The sequence below is a fragment of the Narcine bancroftii genome, chromosome 14, assembly GCF_036971445.1.
Source record: "Narcine bancroftii isolate sNarBan1 chromosome 14, sNarBan1.hap1, whole genome shotgun sequence".
Taxonomy (NCBI): domain Eukaryota; kingdom Metazoa; phylum Chordata; class Chondrichthyes; order Torpediniformes; family Narcinidae; genus Narcine; species Narcine bancroftii.
The window spans coordinates 47074157-47098757 of NC_091482.1; the positions used below are offsets into that span (position 1 = coordinate 47074157).

The 24601-nt window shown below is 43.5% G+C and overlaps 1 protein-coding gene across 1 annotated transcript in view; it reads right to left on the reverse strand.

The window, feature by feature from the left end:
• The window catches only part of LOC138749907 (cell migration-inducing and hyaluronan-binding protein-like), a 115207-nt gene that overhangs the window by 22077 nt on the left and 68529 nt on the right, over positions 1–24601 (reverse strand). Inside the window, exons 13-21 of the mRNA XM_069911947.1 lie at positions 22784–22989; positions 19816–19885; positions 19563–19691; positions 18395–18480; positions 17428–17559; positions 12976–13011; positions 11793–11948; positions 8075–8255; positions 4247–4462 (exon numbers count right to left, since the gene is read on the reverse strand). Coding sequence (XP_069768048.1) covers positions 4247–4462; positions 8075–8255; positions 11793–11948; positions 12976–13011; positions 17428–17559; positions 18395–18480; positions 19563–19691; positions 19816–19885; positions 22784–22989 — 1212 coding nt within the window. The remainder of the gene's footprint in view (positions 1–4246; positions 4463–8074; positions 8256–11792; positions 11949–12975; positions 13012–17427; positions 17560–18394; positions 18481–19562; positions 19692–19815; positions 19886–22783; positions 22990–24601) is intronic.

Here is a 24601-nt window from a genome sequence, read left to right on the forward strand (position 1 = left end):
AATTCACACCAGGCTGCAGTCTGCTGGAGACTGATGGGGGAGTTGGACCCAGAATGCAAAAAAAATGTCCCTTTAGAGTAGAGATGAGGAGGAGTTTCTTTACCCAGAGAATGATGAATCTATGGAATTTTTTTCCACCGATCGCTGTGGAGACCAAGTCATGGGGTATGTAGAGGTGGTTAAGTTCAGGATTTGGAAGGGAATCAAGGGTTTTGGAGAGCAGGAGACTGGGGTTGAAAAGGATAGTAAATCAGCCATGATGGAATGGTGGTGAAAACTCAATGGGCTGAATGGCCTAATTCCACTCCTATGTCACGTGGTCTTATGGTTCTTCTGCCGACCATTGGAGGTTATCTTCATTTTGCACCTGCTCATTAATCAGACTATGGAAGAAACCGGGACATGGAACTCCCCTTCATGGGACTTTTTGATTTCCATCCAATATTCACTTTCTCCTTAGCTCCAGAATTTAAATTTAGAAGCTAGTACTGCAGGAGAAAGTGGTCCATGTGTCAAACAGTGGCTTTAAAGATGCCAAGGCAGAGATAGACATGAATGGGAGTGTGATCTATTTACGTCAATGAATGGAAAGTTATTGGGGGGGAGTCACGTGATGGAGTAGTGGCCGGACGGTGAACTCCAGCCCTCTCCAGAAAAGTCGGGAAAAACAAAGGAAAACACAAAGGCACAGAAATAAAAGTTACAGAAAAGTGAGTATAAAGGTGGAAAGAAGATGGCGACAAAAAAAGAAAAATCGAAAGCAACGGTAAGAAGAGAGGAAGAGAAGACAAAGGAGGAAAAAGGTGAAGGCCTTACCTGTCCGAAGAGGCCCGCTGCGGAGAGAGAAACCCACTCCCTCAGGTCGGTAAATAATGGACTACAAAAATGGCTCGCTGAGCCGAGTAAAAGTGCGCAACCGCGCATGCGCGAGGAGTCGCGCATGCGCGATGCGCATGAAAAAAAACACACCGACGGGAGGGGGGACCAGCTGGGGAGTCGATCTCCACAGCCGGCAACGACAGCTGCAGAACAGCTGCAGCAAGAGGAGAATATAGAAGACAACGAAAACAAGAAAGAAGAGAAGAAAAGGACAACAAAGAAACAACAGATGGCCAACCCAGAGGAAGAAGAAGAGGAAGAGGAAGAGTACAGTGAAATAGAAGAAGAAGGGAAAGGCAAGATAAAGGATATACTTTCTCTTATTAAAGAATACATGGAGTCATTTAAAGAATGGCAAGCGCAAGAATTTAATGATTTAAGAAGAAGAATAAACAATACAGAAGAGAAAATGAATAAAATAGATATGACCTTATCAGAAATGGGAAAGAAAATGGACAAGATGGAAGAGCGGGCAGTAGTCGCAGAAATGGAGGTAGAAGACTTAAAAAAGAAAGTGGAGGAATCTAATAAAAAAACTAAAGAGACACAAGAACTACTAGCTCAAAAAATAGATACAATGGAAAATTATAACAGAAGAAATAACATAAAGATAGTGGGCCTTAAGGAAGATGAAGAAGGCAAGAATATGAGGGAGTTTATAAAAGATTGGATCCCTAAGACCCTAGGATGTCCAGAACTACAGCAAGAAATGGAAATAGAAAGGGCACATAGAGTATTGGCCTCTAAACCACAACCACAACAAAAACCAAGATCTATTGTAGTAAAATTCCTAAGATATACTACAAGAGAAAAGGTACTGGAGAAGACAATGGAAAAAGTAAGAGAGGGCAACAAACCACTGGAGTATAAAGGGAAAAAAATCTTCATTTATCCAGATATAAGTTTTGAACTCCTAAAGAAGAGAAAAGAGTTCAATACAGCAAAGGCGATTTTATGGAAGAAAGGGTATAAATTTATACTAAAGCATCCAGCGGTATTGAAAATATTTATTCCAGGACAACAAAACAGACTATTCTCGGATCCAGAAGAAGCACGAAAATTTGCAGAACAATTACAAAAATAGACTGAGGGAGGAAGACGGGTAATGAGAGTAAAAATGATCACGATTGATATGTATGTGGGTAAAGACAAAAATAGACTGAGGGATGAAGACGGGTAATGAGAGTAAAAATGATCACGATGGATATGTATGCGGGTAAAGAGGTATAAGAGTGAATAGAGACAATGTGCATACGTGAATGTATCTGTACTTAGAGGAAAATATAGATAGTATAGACAAGAATTAATAAGGGAAGGCAATGGAATAGAGAGAATAAGGAGGGAATTAAAAGAGTGACCTTTGTGACATATGAAAAGTGAAATCTTTTCTGGGGGGGGCGGGGTGGGGGAAATAGCGGTCACTGCAAAATCAGTTGACGCTTGCGAGTGGATTCGCAAATCCAAATGGAGAGGGGAAATGTGGTTGTCCGACAAGGGATAAAGGACAACTCAGGAGGGGAAGGGGAGATTGGGGATAAATAAGATAGAAATAGGAGAATAAGGAAAATGTTGGATGTTGTAGGAATGTTGTCTTATAAAGAGTTGAAAATAAGAAAACAGAAATGGAAAAGGAGGAAAGGTAATGATGGAAAAACGGAAAGAGAAGATAAACAAAATATAAAAGGGCTACGCTGAACTATATGACTTTAAATATTAATGGAATACATAACCAAATTAAAAGGAAGAAACTACTAAATTTAAATGAATAAATGGATTCCATTAGAAAAAATAACATGTAGGTTAAGAAATAATATTGAAATATTCGAACAAGTATGGGAGCCTTACATTAAATACAATAGCAAAAACCTACCGGGGACAAACATTACCTAAGTTGATGGAAGGAGAAGGAAAGAAAAGAATGGACTCAGTAGAATTTCTGGTGTATTTTTGTTGAATGACAACATTGTCTGACTGGCTTAATGCAACCTAGATTGTATACCTAAAATGGATGAGAGGGGGGGGGGTGGGGGGGTGGCTTGGGAGGAGGGAGGGGGGGGGGAGAAAAAGTCACTGTATATGTGTGAAAAAGAAATAGTGTATATCATGGCTAATGTGATTTATGGTGTGAAAAAAAAAATGAATGGAAAGTTATTCAGAACCTTTTTTTAACTGTAGCCCCCTTAGGACTCTGCTCAAAGTTTACAGGCCCCCTTTCATGTGAAGCAGGTCGAGTTTTGGTTTCCTTCAGACTTCTCACCTACTGACTAAATTTAAAAAAATATTTGAATCACACGAGGGAAAGAGAAAACAAGGCTTTAACTTCAATGTGTTCTGGCCCCCAGGGAGGCTGCAGGGTCCCAGTTTAGACTGACTGGTTCAGACACCAATCAGGGTTGCCGTATTTCCATTTGTTGTTCACACCAAATGATGGTACTGAACCTTGCTTCAGAAATTACATCTCCCTTGTCCAAAGGTGACAGTTTATGTCAACATCTTCCTCATTTATCATATGATCTGAAACTTTGTATTCAATTACACTGAACAATGGAAGATTTTCTTCCTGAACACTGTTGGGTGTACTTTACGGTGATGATCACGAAAATCACCTTAAAAATTTCCTATCACATACCATGTTTTAGATATAACCTATTTTGTGTTTTCCTGTCATATTTTAAGTCTACTTTAAGCATACAAAACAATACACAAAGTGCAACATGTCGTTGAAAACTCATTTTCTGCATTTGCACTTGGATGTCTTCCCTGCTGATCTGGGTGCCGTCAGTGACGAGCTCGGTGAAAGGTTTCACCGGGACATTGCGACCATGGAAAAGCGGTATCAGGGCAACTGGAATCCATCAATGCCGGCCGACGATTGTCGGACACTGACAAGAGAGGCATCAGATGCTGAGTACAAATGAAAATCAGCAGCGAAACATTTTTAGGTCAGTTGAACTAACGCAATGTGTCAGCGTCATGCGATTAAACGTTCCAATTTCAATAAAAAGGTAATTTAATGTTTCTCCAACTTTCACCGAATTTGAAACCATCTTTGTGTTCAGACCGAAGTTGTCTTTCGTGATCCCCCAGTTTTGTTCAGGAAGCAAACCGTTTGAAAAATATTTGTTGTCCGGTGTTATTAGACACATTCATTATTTCAGAGATCAAATTTTATGAACCAAAATCACGAGGCTCACTTCTGGGAGGTTGGCAGTAGGAATAAAGCACTAGTTTCTCAGACCCATGCATCATTGCTGTTCCTGCTAAGAAGTGCGAGGTTCGAAATGGGCAACTGCATTCATTGGTTTGCTTTGGCCCTACAGAAAACTTCAGGAAGATGAAGTACAAGAGATACAATCCCAGTTCTGACCTGTGCATAGTGTCCACTGCAGATAGCAGAACGCCAGTCTGGCACATCAATGCAATCTGGATGCCTGAGGAGCCAGTTATCATGTCGGACTATATAGGTTCCAGGATACTCTGACACTGAGCCATCCACATCATGTAGGATTGCCGTTTTATCACCATCTAAATCCATGTGATAGAACCAGGGACCTGGCTCTCCAAAGAAGACTCGTGATGTGATCTTAAAGGTTGGGGCAAACAATTGTGACATAGAAACGTTAATACTGGGCTCATAACCTCAGGATATATAATTTAAAAACATTTAGACAATACAGCATGGTAACATATTGACCCACGAGTCTGAAACACCCAATTAACTTACCATTCCTGGTACTTTTGGTATCGTGGCAGAAAACCGGAGCCCCCGGGGAAAACCCACACAGACATGGGGAGAATGTACAAACCCCTTATAGACAGAGCAGGATTCGAACCCTGCACCAGATTGCTGGCGCTGTGAAGATGTCTACCTTGCCGCCCCGTCAAAGCTAATAAAATACATTTGGAATGTAGCCACAGTTGTAATGTAGGAAATATTGGACCAATTTGCACATAACAAGGTCCTTTAATCAACTTAATTTGTTCTGAGTACGGATGGTTGGAAGGCCAAATGTTCATTAGCACACCAAGGTTCTTTTTCAAATAACACACAAATGCTGGAGGAACTCAGCAGGTCAGGCACTGTCCATGAAGGTAATAAATCTTAATTTGGAGATACAACACAGTAAGAGGCCCTTCCAGCCCACAGGCCAGCACCACCCAAATAACCCATGTGACCAATTAACCTACCATCTTTGGAATGTGGCAGAAAACCCACGCAGATATGGGGAGAACATACAAACCCCTTACAGACAGTGCCTGATTTGAGCCCGGGTCACTGGGGCTGTCATAGCACGTTGTGTTAACTACTGCGCTAACTGCTGTTTCGGGCAGGCACCTAAACTATAAGACGTAGTTTCTTCAAAGTGTGACATTTTATTATGCCCAAGGAAGCAGATTTGGCTGCAGTCAATACAAAATGTTAGCTCTAATAAAGCATAAAATAAAAACTTTCAAATAACTTATCTTTTGGAAATAGTGCAATAGATCTAAAGGAACATTTTGAAATACAAGAGTTACACAAAATCAATACATAAAAATGTGAAAGAAAATGTCCAATCAATGTATTGACTGAAATCTGAAATAGTGGCAAAGTTATTTATTACCATTACAACATCATGAAACATGAGCAACATCTTCAATGTGGTAAATAGATGGTTAGGGCTGTTCAGAGATTAAAAACTAATTAGAATCAATCATACTAATTAAATCAGTGAAGGTCAAGTGCATTGCAAAACAATGATCGGATACTAACATATTCATGCGAAAGGAAAACACTTTGGGGATAAAGAGAAATGGAAGGGACTGTGAGGGGGGGGGTGGTGGAGATGGTGAGGGTGAGAAGGGAGAATATCAGTCAAAGAGCAAGGTAGAAGGGGAGAGTGGGAGAAAAATAAACGGGCATATCCAATACTACAACTACTATGACGACCTTTGAATAACTAACTATTTTTTAAAAACTTAGGATGCTAACAGGTCCTGCCAGCCCATGAGCCCAAATACACCCATGTGACCAATTTACCTTCGAACTCCATAGCAAACAGGAGCACCCAGAGGAAATCCATGCAAACACGGGGATCTATATTAATATTCTCTTCCCCTTGCTGTTTCTTTGCTGACCCAAATTCATTCCAATCTTATATGATCTGTCATTAAGATTGGAAACAGGCTGTTTGGTTCAGCATGTTAACCTTTATGTGCATACCGATACCAATCCCACGGAGCCTACCCAAGTATTAATTTGGAATATTAATTTTAGCCAGCATGATCTAAATATCAACCTCTCTTTGTGTGGGGAAAAAAATTTTCCTCAGATTCCCCTCTCCTTACCCTGTACCCATGACCTCAGATGAAAGATGCTTCTGCCAAGGTGAACTGTTTCCCACCATCTACCCTATCTCATCATTTCGTTAGGGCTCTTCAATCTTCCCTGCTCCAAGGAAAGCCAACCCAGCCTATCAGCTCCTCTGAGGAACTGAGCATTCCATCCAAGGCAACATTTTGCTGAATCTCCAGAGCAATCATGTCCTTACCATGGTGTGGAGACCAGAACGCTACATAGAACACTAGCTGTGGCCAGTGTTTTATTAAAGTTCTCCCATAACCCCAGCTAATGAAGGGAAGTAATGAAAGTGCTGTTCTCTACATTTACTAGAACATCGTAGATCTGCACCCCTTGAATAGAAAATCTCCCAAAAATGAAAGCAAGATATCTATATTTGGTTTGGATGCTGGAGGGAGTGTGGGTCGATGAAGTGAAGGGAAGAGTTTAACTCTTTTCCAATGCGTGACTCATTTCACTGAGCACAAAGCTTGCGTAAGCATCTTAATTATGCCCCTCATAATTTTCTCTCTCACAATCAGGATCAACACCCCCCCCCCCCCCCCCACCCCCAGCCTTTTCTGCTCCAAAGAAATCTGTTGCTTCACCCTCATGTGGGTTTGGCTGAATTTGCTGGCTTTCCCTCCCACAGGATGATGATGGCTCCTTTCAGACAGTTTGTGGGGTTTTTATATGAGGATACCCCTCTCCTTAGAAAGGAGCAGTGTTTGCGTGAATGGATTTAGGTGAGTAGGGGGTGTATAGGTCCAGACCCACCATCTTGACATCCCCTCCCAGACCTAGGAGCATGGTAAGGTCCAAGGCAGCTGGGGGGGGGGGGGGTAGATTCTGTTACAGAACTTCAATAAAAGGGATGCCCTTTCCACGTTTCACGGCATGAGTTTGTTAGATGGCCGTTGACCCTACAAGAGAGTTCGCCCACCTTTTGACATCCTGCAAGGTGTCTAGCCACCCTCTGCATCAGGCAAATCTGGTGGCGGGGGGGGGGAGATGGTTTAGTTGCTGACCAACTGCCCAAGCGACAGGTGGTACTGGGTTACATGGTACCTGAAGCACTCAGACGAGAGACCCTACACTTTGGCTGAATAGTCAATTTGCGGCCTCCTGTTCCATTGGCCTTCTGAGGGCAATTGAGGAGCTTGGAATAAAAAGTAATCACGTAAACTGTTTATGCAAAACAAAGGATGGAATCAACTTTTGTTGAATTGTCATCTAGAAATGGCCATTTTGTTGATTTGTAATCACTATAACCAGAGATATTATGGCATTGCAGAATGTTTTGACAACAGTCCAGCATAAATAGGCAGTGAAATCTTTGCTACATCACTGCCATTCAACCAGTACAGCACTCCTTCTGGAGATACCCATACTAAGTACATGAACGTATTTGTTGACTCTCCCCACCATTGAGAACATCCACGGGGAACGCTGCCGTCGGAGAGCATCAGCAATCATCAAGGACCCACACCACCCAGCACACGCCGTGTTCTCGCTGCTGCCATCAGGAAAGAGGACTCGGTGCCACAAGACTCGCACCGCACCGCCAGGTTCAGGAACAGCTGCTACCCCAATACTGTCAGACTCCTCAACCACAAACTCAATCAGGGACTCATTTAAGGACTCGCACTTGTGCACTTCATTTATTTTCTTTTTTGTTTTCTCTGTATTGCACAATTTGCTTATTTGTTTACATGTGTACATTGTGTAAATTTTTTTGCACTACCAATAAATTGTAATTCTGCCTCACCCATAAGAAGGTCTCGATTCTATGTGATGCCATTTATGTACTCGGACTCTAAATCTGAAATCTAACCACATAATCATAAATAAAGGTACTAAAGTCTGAAGACCTACCGGAACATCCTGAAAAGTGATGTTCGTCATATTGTTATTTGGACAGGTTTGCCAGGAGTTGTTGAATCGGAACCCAATGGCACTGGTGTGGCGACCATCCAGAGCAGCAAATTTACTGAAAGTACAGTTCTCCACATTTACTGGGCCATCGTAGATCTGAATCCCCCGGAGAGGAAACGTCCTAAAAAAGGGAGGGAGAAAATCAGATGTTAGTTTTTGGTTTGGACACTGGAGGGAGTGTGGGTCGGTGAATGGAGCACAAAAACTGTGGCTTGCTGGTCATAGAGAGTTGGGACTCCGTTCGGAGGCCTGTGACCAGTGGTGCGCCACAAGATCCACTGCTGTTTGTCATTCCTATTAATGACTTGGATGACAGTTAAAACAGAGAAATACTGGAGGAACTCAGCAGGCCTCGCATTGTCCATAGGAGGTAAAGATACATAACCAATGCTTCAGGCCTGAGCCCTTCTTCGAGGCCCAAAATGTTGGTTGTTTATCTTCACCTTCCATGGACGCTGCGAGACCTGCTGAGTTCCTCCAGCATTTTTGTGTTTTTACTACATACACTTGTGGATGACACCAAAATTGATGGTATAGTGGATGGTGAAGAAGGTTTTCGGTGATAACAACAGGATCTAAACCAGTCATTCTCAACCTTTTTCCTTCCACTCACACTGTAAGTAATCCCTATGCCATCGGAGCTCTGTGATTAGTAAGGGATTGATTAAGGTGGGATGTGGGTGGGAAGGGAAGGTTGAGAATCACTGCTCTAGAACCATTGTTACTGAAATATTTTGCTTGAGAAAAATTGTCATTGGCCCATTTCCTTTGGAGTTATGAAACCGTGCACATAATGAGTCAATTAGGGATGATTAAAACAGTAGGTTTCAAATTTTTTCTTCCCACTGACATCCCACCTTAAAGAATCCCTTACTAATCACAGAACACCGATGGCCTAGGGATTACTTACAGTGTTATGTGAGTGGAAAGAAAAAGGTTGAGAACGACTATCTAGATGAACTATGAAAGCAGGTCAAGGAACGACAGATGGAATTTAGCTCAGACAAGTGCAAGGTGTGGCACTTTGGTAGTGTGGTAAACCACTGTATGTATGTTTGGATGTACTAGGACATGCCCCTCGCTGATTGTGCCTGAGGCATCTCCCGCTGTCCCCCGAATAAAGGCAACGTACCCCAGCCTTCTCCTCAATTCAGGGCAGTTGACCATTAATTCTGTAGTTATAATAGCCTATCAGTTTCTCGACAACCTCTAGTCTTTGATGTTATTGATGGTGCATCAGGTAGTTAACCAGAACATGGTTTACACTGAATGATAAGGCCCTGGTTGCTGCTTAGAACAAAGAGACTGGGGAGTACAGATCACGGGTCCAGGAAGGCAGCAATGAAGGTGGTATTTGGCACAAAGTAAAAACACAAAGCTGAAGAAACTCAGCAGGTCCTTTATTTAGCAAAAGATACAGAACCAACATTTCAGGCCTGAGCCCTTCATCAAGGTCAGAGCAAAATGTAGGCAGGTGCCTGAATAAAATGGAGGTGGGGAAAGGGGCTGGGGAGGAGCAAGGTCCTACAGGCAGGAAATAATAGATGGATAAGGGAGGGAGGGAACAGCAGCAAAGTGTGGGGGAGGGGGGGAATGCCTCTGTGAATGGAGAGGGAAGGGGGTGGAGAGCTGGAGGAAAGAAGACAGAGGGACAGGGAAGAGGGGGAGAACGGGGAGTGGTCCAGCAGAACCCGGAGAAGTTGCTGTTAGTGCCATCTGCTTGGAGAGAGCCCAGATGGAATATTAAGGTGTTGTTCCTCCAGTTTATGGGCGGGCTTGGTTTGGCCAAGCATGAGTTGTAACATGGCATTTTGCACACTTGCCTTCAAGGGCCGGGATATCATGTACAGGTGCAGGGAGGTCACGTTACAAGTGGACACAAGGTTGGCGAGCCTCCACTTGGAGTATTGAGTGCTACATTGAACATCATGCGATAGGAAAATAAAACACCATTTTGCTGGAAAAAGTGCCAAAAACTTCACAAGAATGTTGCCAGGACTGGGGTAGGCTGGATAGGATGCATCTTTTCTCCCTGGAATATAGAAAGCTTGGGTGAGGGGGGGCCGATGGAGGTTAATAAAATTATGAAGAGCGTACGCAAGGTAAATAACCATCGTCTTTTCCCCCCAGGGTGGGCAAATCTAAAACTGGAAGGCATCGATCTAAAGTGAAAGGAGAAAGATTTAAAAGGGGCCAGAGGGGCTCCCTCTTCACTCAGTGGGTTGTGTAGGTATATTGAACGAGCTGCCGGAGGAAGTGGTAGAAGCAAGGACAATTGTGAAATTCAAACGACAGGTACAGGGATAGAGGGAAATGGGTCAATGCAGACAAATGGGTCAGCATGAACAAGATGGTGTGAAGGGCCTGTTCCCACACCATGACAATAACTTGTACGGTTGTTTAGACAGTCTAAACCTCTTTGGTGTATTAAAATGGAATCTACTGTCCAAATGAAGTGCAATTACACTGGAATCATTACCAGGCTCTAGAGGGTTAAGCAAGGAAGACAGGTAGAGGGTTAAGCAAGGAAGACAGGGTGTATACCTTGGGCATATATTTACTTGAGCAAAGAAACTTGAGAGGTGAAATATTTAATATGAGACATTTAATATGAATACAAGGGACCAAAGAACAAGACATAAAAGAATACAGTAAAGCTCCTGGTATCTGGCACCTATGGGGATTGGTAGAAGCCAGATAACTGTATTTTCTGGTTGCTTGAGACTTGCTCTTACAATGCCAAACTAATACACCTGCATTAAGAATAAACAGTTTAAAAGACAAAAATCCTACACTGTACTTACATTGAACAAACTTCACTCACATGAATATATAAACCTTAAAGATTTATTACTTTATTTTCAGTCACATTCTGTGAAAACATTTAACCTTTGCTGCATCTGCAGGTTCCTCCCCTCCACCAAGCTGCCAGAAAACCAAAAAAATAACATTATAGATAATTACACCCCCCTCCCCCTCTCAAGTTTACAGATAAAGCCTCTGACCGGGGCGACTCTTACTAACCAGGGATAAGGAGACACTTAAAGAGAGTTGCCCCAAGGGCAAGCAGCATCAAACCATATGTGTTTCATCCTGGGCAACGCCATTGCCATTTCGCATCACTTTATTCAAACAGTTGCTATGAGCGAAGCCTGACCAAAGCCCTCTGCTGGCTGAATATTTGCTCCCATCTTCACTGAAGGTTTATGTGTTACTTCAGAGATCATGAACTTTGACATTTTAAAACATTGGCATATTTTTTCCCGATATTTTATTCTCATTTATTTCAATTTCATTTTCCTTGATTTTTTTTGCCGGTTGTTTGAGGCTGCCGGTTGGTTGAATTTGGATAACAGGGGGTTTTACTGTATCATCTTAAAATTAGAATGTGGCTGTTGAGAGAGCATTTATTCACAGAAAGCAGTAAAAAAATTAGAAAATAAAAATAAACACAGATGCAAAAAATCCGAAGTAAAAGCAGAAAATGCTTGAAACAAAATTTCAGGTCGTATAGCCTCATTCGAGAGAGAGGAAACAGCGTTAGATTTTGGGACGTAGCCGTTTTTTCAGGAAACCAGCTGAATTAAATCAGACCTTAAGCGCAAGATTGAACCCAGACAAGCAATGCAATGTGAAATGATGGCTTGGAGCTACTTACACTCCCCTGGGAAGAGTTCGTCCACTGTGATCCAAGCCACCGGGTCCCCAGAAAGGATTGTCGGCCATTTCCGTTCCACGGTTTTCACTCTCTCCAACAAACAAAGAGTTTTTAACCTCCTGTTTGGCACCATCATCATCTGGAAATGTTCCACCACTAGAAGCAGGAATATTAAATGTTTAAATGTCAGCTGGCCTCTATTATCAGGAGTCCTGTCTGCAAGCCAAACCATTGTCAATAGAAGATGAACAGGCTGGCTGGCTGTGTGTGTGGTAACAGCGAAGAGTTTGTTTTAGAGTTGCCATCTTTTGGATGGCACTTCTGAAGTGAATTGTCATGAAGGGTGTTGAGGTACAGAGAAAAGCTTCATTCTGCGTGCTCTCCAGGCAAGTCAGCTCAAGTACAGCAGATAGCGCGACGATAAAACAAAAGTGCAGGCTCCAGTGTTCCAGCAAGTCAAATGCAGGCTGTTGTGTTGCAGGGTATCGAGAAAGGTAATGTCTAAAACAATGCGAGGGCATAATCTTTTACCGAGGAGAGGACCATTTAAAAAAGGAAAGAAACTGTCGAATCTGGACATGCAATTTTTCAAGTTTATGTACCTTCTGCCCAAAGGAAGGGGGTGTAGAGAGTGTGACCGGGGTGGGATGGATCCTTCAGTAAGTTGGCAGTTTCCCAGAGACAATGGAGGGGAAGATGGTCTGAGCTGCATTCACAACTCTCTGCAGTTGTTTGAGGTTTTGGGAAGTCCGTTCCCATACTAAGCTGTGATGCCTCTAGATGGGACAGTTACTGTTGTTGGGGGGGGGGGTGGGGGGAATGTGGTGTGTGTGCATTTGTCTCTCTCCTCTCTGGTTTATCACAATATTTCTTCCATTTCTTTTGTACTGCTTGCATAGGAACTCGTCTGAACTCTAAAATATTTCTCTGAAGCTACATTCAGCCTTTTTGCTGTTTGCCCAGACTTATGGCACCATTACTAACTTTATCTTTGCCTTTCCAATGTACAAATCCTCATCTCCTCCACTTATTTTTCATCCATCAATCTTCAGAGATTTAAAATCGATTGATAGCATCACTGACAAAGTCGTCCACTGCACCCTGGGCAGCACTCTCGATTCCAATCTTTCAGCATGGCTTTTAGAGATAGAAAACAATTTTTGAATTATGGACTAGTGCCTACCTTGCAAGTGTCAATCCAATTCCATTGTCAGAAAACCTAAGGAAAAGGTATAAGCACAGTTAAGGATAATAGTCTTAGTATGAGAGGGGTGTGAGTGAGTGAGTATGAGTGTGACAGTGAGTGTGAGTGGAAAAACAGGCCCTGATGTCCTTCAATCACCCACTTTGGACTAATTTTACATGATAGTTCACTTCAGACCTTGGGCTTTAAAAGCACATGCCCTAAATTTTAATTTTTTTTTAACATACAGCACGGTAACAGGCCATTTCGGCCCACGAGTCTGCGCCACCCAATTTATACCCTATTAATTTACACCCACAGTACGTTTCGAACCGTGGGAGGAAACCGGAGCCCATGGGGAAAACTCCTATCAGACGGTGTGGAATTCGAACCCCCGTCCCAATCGCTGGAACTGTAAAGACGTTGCGCTAACCACTTTTAGACATAATCAGACACACACAAGATAAAGAATGAGCAACAGGCTTTAATCCACAAAAACCTCCACAGAGCCAGGCTGGCTGTGGCTGCAGCAACTCAGTGTGAGGCCTCGGGAGGCCGGCGCAGGCTTATATCCCGGAGGGTGATTGACACCCGACCGAGTGGGGCTTGATTAATTCAGGATGACTGATTGGCAGCCGGCCAGGTGTTGTCCTGTCCCCTTACACTCCTGCAGGTACAGAGGTTGCCCCCTGCAGTAGGCCTGTGGTGTACCACCGCACACTGATATTCATACAACCTACACTTGTTGTTTAAAAACAAATTGTCGATAAAGTATTGGAGATGGGAGCAAGGGTTTTTGACTTGTTACCAAAATCATCGATTAGGATAACAGAGTCTAAAACCCAAAAGTAGAAGCTGGGATTCTTATTTAAAAAAACAGAAGATACTGGCAGTATTAGGCACGTCTGACAAGAGAGAGAACAACAGATCATCTGAAAGCTTATTTGCCTTGAAGCGGTAACTCTGCTGTTCTCTGCACAGCTGCTGGCTAACAGAGCCTGTTCTCTTACTGTAAGACCTTAGATAAAATGGGTTAGCTCACAGCTGAGTACTGAAGAACATTTTGGTCATTACACTATTACAGAAGCATGGATTACCTAAGACTCAAAGACGCAGGAGCGGAATTAGGCCATGGTCATGGTATACAGGATGTAGGGGGAAAGAAAAAGCTGTTGTGATGATACGCTGCAATACATCACTCGGCCAACAGACACGGCACCCGGCCTAATGACATCTGACCACCAGGTGGGCCCAGAGGCCCATGGTATAAAGCCGAGGTCCCAACCGTGTGCTCTCTCTCTCTCTCTCTCTCTCTCTCTCCTCCAGAATCACACTGTAAGCTCAGCTAGCAGCCAACTAGATATTTATGTGAGTGGAATAATGCTGTATTTCCTCAAACAGTATTGTGCCTGTGTTTTCCTTTGGTGCAGCCTGCACCAAAGATGGATGGAGGAGGCAGGGTAAGCAAGGTTGCAGATGATACAAAATTATGAGAGGAATGGATCGGGTGAATGCACAGAGTCTTTTACACATAACGAGTCAAGTAGGTAGGGGAATCAGTCACCAGAGGACAGACGTTTAGGTGAGAGGGACAGATTAAAAAAAAACATTTATTTTATTTCAGTTTTCACAGACTCACAAAATCCAATAAACAAATCCATTCATGGACATATTCATACCCAAAGTCCACATTCGTCCCCACCCCCCCACAGCAAATACATTCCAAAAACTTATCTCGATCCCACTCATCGTGGGGTGCGTGACCCCTACCAAGACCTGGAATGAAAAGAAATCACAACGGTGACACCATTGAAAGAAAACACTAAAAAAGAAAGAAAAAAACTCAAAAGAGAAAGAAAACTAAGGCGAGATTTAAAGGAACCTGAGGGGTAACTTTTTTTTAAATGCACACAGAGGGTGGTGGGTGCATGGAACAAGCTGCCGGAAGATGTGGTTGAGGTAGGTACAATAGCATCTGTAAAAGGGGAGGATTGTTCCGCTACATCACTGGGTTAATACGAGTCTGTAAAATTATAAATAAAATTAAAAAAAAAAGACTCCTGAAGCCAGCAGGACAGGTAGATAAAGGACAAGGAGTTAAGAGAACGCACGGAATAGTTCCCTTCCATTGCTGGGCATTGAACTGAAGAACAGACGAATTACTGTAAAACCTTAGATAACATGAGTTAGCCCACAGCTGAGTATGATGTAACATTTTGTTCGTTACACTGTTACAGAAACATACATAACATAAGACTATAAGCCCAAAAATCACAGGAGCGGAATTAGGCCATTCAGCCCATTGAATCTGCCCTGCCATTCCTTCACAGCATTCTGGAGTGGGGAGGGTGAGCAGCCAGAAGTTGTGGTCCACGTGGGGACCAATGACATAGTGAGAAGTGGGAATGAGGTTCTGAAAAGGGATTACATAGAGTTAAGGAAGAAGTTGAAAAGCAAGACCTCGGGATTGCCAAGCGCTAGTGAGGGTAGAAATAGGAAGCTGTGGAGGATGAATGTGTGGCTCAGGAGCTGGTGCAGGGGACAGGGGTTTAGATTTCTGGATCATTGGGAGCTCTTCTTGGGGAAGGTCTGGCCTGGAGGGGGACCCAATATCCTGGTGGGCAGGTTAGCTAGAGCTGTTGGGGAGGGTTTAAACTAGTGTGGCAGGGGGTGGGTGGGAATCAGAATGAGAGTACAGAGAGTAGGGAGGAGGAATACCTAGACTGGAAGGGATGGAGGGAACAGAATAAAAATATAAATGGAGGAGGGAAGAAGGTGAAGGTCATTGGTAACAAAAGGAGTATTTGTGGAGGACTGTCTCTCAAGTACATATATTTTAATACAAGGAGCATTGTAAAAAAGAAGGATGAGTTTAAGGCATGGATAGCCACATGGAAGTATGATATTATGGCCATCAGTGAAACCTTGTTGCAGGAAGGGCATGTTTGGCAGTTAAATATTCCAGGATAGGTATATGGACGGGAGAGGTTTGGAGGGTTATGGGCCAAATGTGGCTCAGTGGAACTAGGTGGAAGATTTTCGGCCCGGACTAGTAGGGACAAACTGGCCTGTTTCTGTGCTGTAAATGGTTATATGTACTTTTCAACCCCATTCTCCTGCCTTCTCCCCAGAATCCATTGACTCCCTTTCTACACAAGACCTGCCTTAAATATACCCAATGACTTGGCCTCCACAGCCGACTGCGGCAATAAACTCCACAATGGAAAGGGTGGACAAGGGATTTGAGGATGTTGCCTGGGATGGAATGGAACTCACAGTCAGGTGGAAAGGTAAGGAGGCCTTACTTAAATAAACAAAATCATGAGTGGAGAAAGATAGTGAGAAACGCCTTCTCTTGACTGAGGTCCATTACCAGAGCACAGTTGGAGGAGGTTTATAGGGGATTTTAGGATGAAAGGCTTCATTCCAGAGGGTGCTTGGATTCTGGAACACGTCACCCAAAGGTGCAGTGAATGCAGGTATTCACACAACATTTAACAAGCCTCTAGATGAGTGACTGAATCAGGAAAAAGAATTTCAGGGTTGGAAATGATAACATGGATGTACCCTGACAATAAATCTAAATCTGAAATCTTGAAACATCACGGCGCAGACGGCCACAGGCTGGGAAATGGGATAAGTAGAGACAGGCACTCATGGCCAGCAAAGACACTGTGGGCCAAAGGGCTTCGATCTGCCCTGAATGACCTGCAGCTAGACCCAGTAGCCACATCAATACTGTGGATGTGTGCGGGGTGGGGGGGGAATCATGGACAAAGTAACTGCAGACTGAACTCAATAGAATAGTGGACTGGGATGATAAGAATGCAGAAAAAGGCAAAGATTGAGAATTCAGGCACTTGCCTGCTTTTCGCTCATACCTTGAAGAGGGGACCAGCCCTAAAATATTGGTAATACCTCCTATGGACGCTGCGGGACCACTCAGGTTCCTCCACCGTTCACGACAATCACAGCGCCTGCAGGCTCTCTCCAACTTATACCAGGAAAATGTGTTTTAACAATGGTCGTTCGGGGCCCTGCTGGCTCACAGGACACTAATGGGGCAGTATGAGTAACCTGCACAGCTCTCTACACAGATATAGCCTTGCGCCCTCCTCCTTCCACGTCGGCCTTCCACTCACTCTATTTAGAAAACTCTTCCAAACCCAGCTCTGATCAGGTTCTTTACTCCCCCACGTTCTTTGGATTGAGCTTCTGTGAAATACGGAGTGCTTTACGAACGAGGGGAATTATATCAAGGGGCCGACGACCTTGAGAAACCCATAGAGATGCCAAGCCAATGAGATGCACACATGATATTTAATGCATGATCGTACCAGAGTAACTGGAGAACCTTTTGGTATGGAGCACTGTGTACTTACATTCAAAACACATGGCCAACAGTTAAAACATATTGATTTAATATTTTCAAGTATATCAAGTGAAACTCACTGACAGTTCTCCAGCCACACGTCCCCACCACGAAGCCACGCACCATGGTCCTGGTTTTTATATGCTATGTAATTCTTGATTAATGCAGGTTCTCTTGGCTTATAAGGATCTGCTCCATCATGAGGGCTGTATCTACACAAGACATCAGGCAATGATGATGTTTTTTTTTTCTTTTTTTCAGTGCTATGAAGTTAAAAGTAGGTCTTTCATGAAGTGTGGCATTGATCATTTCCAGGCCATTTGTAAAATGCATCTAGATTTTTCCTGTCATGGGCCTTTCTTGCCAATTCTATATCAGGTGTGCATTGGATGAGTCTGTTCTGCAGGCCCTGCTCCTGATTTTGGGCATCCCCAGCTCGACGGGGTTGCCAGATTAAACACTTACCAATTTCTTGCCATACCACCACCCAATATTTCCCCCTCCCCCTCCCACCAGCTGCAGCCCATGCACGCTGCAATCTCTTGGCTGATTCTTCGTTTCCTCTCCTCCAGTTCTCAGTCCCCACCCTCCGCCACGCAAGCCTATGCAGGGAACTTTACTCTAACTCCCAGCTCTAGGGTTCCGACATCCTGTCCTTGCCTACAGATCTAAACAAGCCCATGGCTGAGGTCACAAGCCAGTAAACAAGCGAGGCTTTTGTTATTGACTATAAAGATCTTTAATGCAGCATTCCCACAACTAAAATGGTCACTCATCCATTGCATCAGCACACACAAAAAAAGAAGCCATTCAGCTCTCTAAGCCCTCTCTCTCATTTAATATTATAGATGATCTTATTTTTCCTATATCCCCTATCTCCAAATGTCTATTGTACTCCACCTTGAACATATTCAATGACTCACTGCCACAGATGTCTGGGAATGGTATCTGCACCATTTACCATTCAGACACAATGTTCAGATACAGGCTAGAGAGTTTTCAACAAAGTGAATATCCTCTTCATAAAATGCATATTCAAAAACCCACCTTGCACCAATCAGTGAGAGGAATGGCCTCTTGTCCTTCGCATTTGCTTCAGTTGTCTTCACCCCATTATCAATGATCATACCAGCCTAAGAAATAGTTGAAAAAAAAATTCAAAATGCACTTAAGGTGTTGAGTTTAAAGTGGATTTTTAATGAAAATGGCTCAGCGATGATTCTCAAGGCTGAACCTGATCCACGGAACATGCAACATAACACGCACAGTCTTTACAATGGTCGAATGACTGCAGAGAGAACAAAGCATCAGCAATTTCCCCAGGGCAGCACGGATTAGTGCCATGCTGTTACAGCGCCAGGAACCCAGGTTAGAACTCGGCGCTGCCTGTAAGGTATTTGTATGTTCTCCCGTGTCTGTGCAGGCTCCCCTCTGGATGCTCTGGTTTCCTCCCACCCTTCAGAATGGAAAATGGTTGGCGGTCAATTGGATGGAACTGGGTGGCACAGGCTTGTGGGCCAGAAGGGCCTGTTACCGAGCTGTATGTCTAAAAAATGTAAAAATATGAACAAGATCTGCTGGGCATCTTAGTTGTGAAAACTCTTCATGCTGGGATCTAAACCAATTCCTTTAGATCCTATTCTATACCTATTCCGACTGGGATGGCAAATTTCGAGATCACAGATCTGCAGGTGCAATATTCGGTGACTTTTCCCCAAAACTAAAACCAAACCAAAGCTGGTTGCTGTGAGCAGGTGTGGGCATTGGTGTGTACATAAAGGAGACAGTGCTGAGAATCTGAATCCAGTTTTCCTCGATCTTTCTATTATGGTTTTGATCCCCTCGACGTGCTGGAGAAATACTTCCCAGATTTTGTTTTTAAGGTTGCTATTTTAGCTCTTTCTTTTTATTCTTTCCAGGAGAAGCAGACCTATTAACTACAGTGCAGAGGAGGACTGCAATTGTTTGACAAGGCTTGGTGGATCAGAGGGTTTCTAAGTGGCCATCATTGTCTGTGGCTTCCTACTTCTCCACTTGGTCTGTGATATTTACAGAGCTCCCATGGTACAAGGAGCAGAGCTTAGCAATAAGCTAGCCTTGATCTGTTTCCAGATCTGCACTGGCTAAGGAATGTGCTCATAAATGTACATGGAAAATAATAATTTGCAACCAAACCCAGCGCTTTCAGTGCAACGCTCTCTGCGTGCAGACTCACCCGGTGGTTCGAATGAGCCCTGTTGTTGATGAACTTCCCTAAAGGCATGTGCTCTGAATAACCTGGGGAGTACATTCCTTCTGAAGGCCCTGTAGGCACGTGGTGGAAAATGAACCAAAAGCCCGTTTCCTGCAACGTAAACATACTGATCTCTTAAAAAAAGTCTCCTCTCGACATTTAAACATGCAGCAAAGCCAGAATAGGAATCCGGCCTTCAGGGAAAGGTTAGCATGTACAGCAAAAGACTATTTACCTCAGAGCCCGCAGCTGCACAGTGGATGAGGTTATTGTTGGGGTTTGCAATCCAAAATGTTGAGACAGCACTGTAACGAAACAGCACAGGTGGTATTGGCTTACAAACCTTTACAGTTCATTGTCCAATTTAATGAGCATCAAATTTTAAAAAACCCCCACAGGTGCTTGAAATCTGAAACAGAAAAAATCCTGAAAATGCTCAGCAGGTTGGGCAGCATCTGTGGAAGGAGAATCAGAGTTAACCCTTTGGACTCTGTCTCTGTTTTCAGGGACTACCAATAAACGCATAATACTCAGTTGTCCTCATGTTTTTTCTCCCCCCCCTACCCCCAGGTCTGGTTTTGTACCCAAGCACTAGCTGGTTCATACTGGTGTTCATCCTGTTGTTTAACCATGGACCCAGTCTGGAGTATACATTATGAAAGGTTAAAAGTGGCCTGAGTCCATAGGGTTAAAGTTCCAGGTCATTAAAATTGGGAAAGCGAGAAAGATGTTGGTTTTAAGATGCAGAGAAAAAGGGGTGAATGGATAGAACATTAATAGTGAGGGAGCTAGTCGGGTTCCAAAAATCATATTGACCAACTGGTAAATCGAGAAGACCAATGGCATCCGGAACTTAATCCTGATAAGTGCACTTTGGGAGGTTTAATAATGACAGAACTTACACCAGGAATGGCAGGGACAATTGTGGAACAGATGGTTCACAAGTTCACAGATCTCAAAAGGTGGATAGGTCTACAGGATGCACATCTACAGAGGCCAAGGGATAGAATATCAGTGTATGGAGGTCATGGTACAACTTTATAAAGTGTTGGTCAGGCCACTGTTGCAATACAGGGTGGTGTGATGAAGACTACATTGTAGGGCGTGAGGGCTCTGGAGAGGGCACAGAGGATCATTTTTATGGCAAGTCCATACTCTGCAACTGTGCTCTTGTCCTCCCACTTTGTATGACTGACTGAATGTTAGAGATGGCTCGCTAGATTATTTGAGGAAGGAGGTCAGGCGCATTGTGACAATAAACTTGTCAAGATGTTGCCTGGACTCAAACGTTTCAGATACAACGAGGGAGTGGACAAGCTGCACTTATTTTCCTCAGATTGGAGGAGCCGAGGGGGATCTGGAAAGGGGTATATAAACTGATGAGAGGCATCAATAGGGTGGATAGTAGGAACCTTCTCCTTGTAACGGAGATGTCTAAAACCAGATGAGGAGCAGGAAGGTTAGACAGGATCTGTCTAACGTAGGAAGCTGCGAAATTCAGGTCAGAGCTGTAAGAAATGCCCATTCAGTTCATGATGGAAAATGAGCCACCTGGAATTGAGGCAGGGGTAGTTGGGTGGCTGACGGGTGAGAAATTGACCTGCTAAAGAAGGGAAAGAGCACAGAGAGGATTTACAAGGATGTTGCCAGGACTGAGTTACAGGGAAAGGTTAAAGAGGTTCAGACTTTGTTCCCTGGAGTGTCAGAGAATGAGGGGAGATTTGATAGAGGGGTATAGACAGAGTAAATGCAAGCAGGCTTTATCCACTGAGGTTTGGAGAGAGAAGATGACGACATGGGTTAAGGGTGAAAGGCGAGATGCCTGGGGGAACTGTAAGGGAAATTTCTTCACGCAGAGAGAGGTGGGAGTGTGGAATGAACTGCCTGCTGAATGCGGGCTCCTCTATGACATTTGAAAAAACGTGGATGAGAGTGGTATGAAGGGATATGGTCCGGGAACAGGTCACTGGGACTGGGCAAAATAACAGTTTAACATAGACTTGATGGGCCAAAGGACCTGCTTCTGCACTCTGGTGTCCTAGGGCTCAAAGTTTGGCGGGCTGCCTAGAAGAGTCTATGTTGGGGGCAGCTATCAATAAATGATTATTGGATGCTAGAGACCCAAACCTCCAGGAATCTCTGGATCAGGGTCATGGCGCCAATCAGGTAGTCATGCATGAGAAAGATTGGAGAAGACGGCTTCTATTTGTATTTTATAGAAACTAAAGTTCAATTCCCAGGAATTAGTTTCTTGAAAATAAAGATTGTTCTTGTGGTGGACTTGTGAACAGGAAGTGCATTGATTTCTCATCTCTCTTTGTCAGGAGGCCATTGGATGGTCACCTACTTTGGGCATAACAGGATTTGTACAGCGGTCGGCCCAAGTCAGAGATGCCGGGTTCTTCAAAATGACCATTAGATTATTGAGTGAAAATTCACAGTTGGATTTTACACAGTTGGGTGGATGTTTGCTCCTTGACCAGTAGGAGTAAGGTGGGTGCCATTATTAATTTCCAAAAGGAAAACAGACTTTATCCACAACAGATTCAGGAGGTAAAAAGCCCTGGAAGTGAAACAATCTACAAAGAGAGTTGCGAGGCTTCTAGATGATCTCACTCATTGTGCAAATTTAATATTCAGTACAGTAATAGACCTGTTCCAATGGCATTTACGCTTTTCAACTCTTCTTTCCTGCTCTGCCCATGATTTATTTCCTGCTTCTCCTTAGATGGATCTAAATTAATAGCCTGAGCCACCATTGGCCAAAGCGAGACTCATTTCCTCCGTCACTGGAACAGCAGCAGAGGTAGGCAGATGGTTTATTTTAAAAAAAAGAATTTCGGATGTGACAACGTGAGTAATGAAAGATTCTTTTCTGTGACTGCAGTGTGAAAGATAAAGGGGCACACATTTAGAATGATTGCTGAGATTAAGGAAAGAGGTTTATGAAGAACAGAATGCTAATTGGGGGGAAAGACCACAGCATTAAAGGAAATGAGAATTATTTCAAGCAGAGGTAATGATCTTGCATTGACATCACAAAACAGCACCTATGTGATGGGCTGAACAGCCTTGAGTTGTAAACTTGGGATTTTGAAAGCTGAATGGATGAATCGTGTCATGAATGGGGCCATTTTTCTTTTTTTTTTGCTGGTTCATCCCAATTGCATTCCCGAATAAAAGGTGACTGCCAAACGGCTCACTTGCAGTCCTGTTGGGGTCTGGGAATGTAGCCTGGGTACACTCCATCCTTGATTGTCCTGCACATTTTGCTGTTACGGTCTGACGGTAGCAGAGTCCCCGCTTTGACCAACAAGCCGAGGCAGTGATCAAAGGTGTTTCGTTCCTCAGGTCCATCTTCAGTGAAGAAGCAATGCCCCAGGGTCTTATAGCCAATGACATCCTTCACCTAAAAAAAAGAAGTGAACTTGTTCAAACTTTACATACATTGATGACAATCCTATTCACCTTCCTGTCTACCTAACCAATGTCGACCCTTTCTATTCCTGAAGCAGTGGTTGATGCACATGGTGTTGGATAGTTGGCACAGACCCATTTCCACATTGTATGACTTCACGACTGACTCAATGACAGCTTAGATTAACTTAGACCAGTGGTTCTCAACCTTCCCTTTCCACTCACATACCACCTTCAGTAATCCCTTACTAACCATGGAGCATAGGATGACATAGGTGCTCTGTGGTTAATAAGGGATTACTGAAGGTGGTATATGAGTGGAAAGAAAAAGGTTGAGAACCACTGATTTAGAGGTTTGATTTTAATGGGTCCATATGTTTAAAAAAATTATGGGTTCATATGTACTTTGTTCATTATTTGATACTTGTAGCCTGATATTGATTTACTTTATTATTACTATATATTTTGCATATGTTAAAACTAATAAAAAGATTAAAAAAAGAGGTTCATAGCAATTTATCTTACGCTATTGTTGTGCATTTGTTAAGGAGTTTCATGTTATTGATGCAGTGAGAAATTTCACCCAAATCGATCAAAGATTTTGTTTGATGGTGCCTCACAGCCCTGCAATGTGTGGGGAGTTTGTACATTTCCAGCTTCTCCCAAAGCAGCATGGTTAATTCACAAATGTCATTTGCCCCTATTGTGAGTGGGTAGGTGGGAGAATCGGGGCATTAGAACCATAGAAAACTACAGCACAGAAACAGGTCTTTCAGCCCATCTAGTCTGAGCTAAACTGTTATTCTGACATTCCTGCACCCTGACCATTCCTCTCCCATCCACGTAACTGCTGTTACTGCAGAGAAATGGATTGGAGGTCAAGATATAGGACCCTAAGAATGGCAGAGAGGATGACTGGAGTTTCCTTCCCCACCATCGACGTGATCTGCCAGGATCGTTGTATGAAGAGGAAACGTAAAATCATTGAGGACCCCTTCCACCCAACACACAGCAAATTTCAGCTGGTCTCGGCAGGAAAGAGATACAGAAGGATCAGAGCCAGCACCTCCTGGTTGAGGAACAGAGTGAGAATGCTGAACGACCAAAGGAACTGCTCACACTGACCCTCCGAGACCCTCATATCCATGAAACAATATTGATTTGTATAGATGAAGTACGTTGATTGTATGTGTGTTATATCTGGTTGTGTGGCTGCGTGTTTTGCACTGGGGACCGTAGAACGCTGTTTTGTTTGGTTGTACTTGTACAATCACATGACAATAACATGTCAAAATCAAGCCTGCAATCACCTCTTCAGCTGCACACTCCCACCACTCTCTTCATCAAGGAGTTCCCCTAAACCCCTCATCTTTCACACTTAACCCACATCCTCTAGTTCTTATCTCACCCAACCTCAGTGGGCAAAGCTTGCTTGCATTTAGCCCTCACAATTTTGCACACCTCAGTCAAATCTCCCCTCATTCTCCGACACTCTGAGGAATGTTTAACCTTTCCACGAGGCTCAGCTCTTCAAGTCCCGGCAGCATCCTTGTCAATGGCCATTTATGATGGGGCTCTGCAAGAGCCAGCGCTTGGACTTCCAT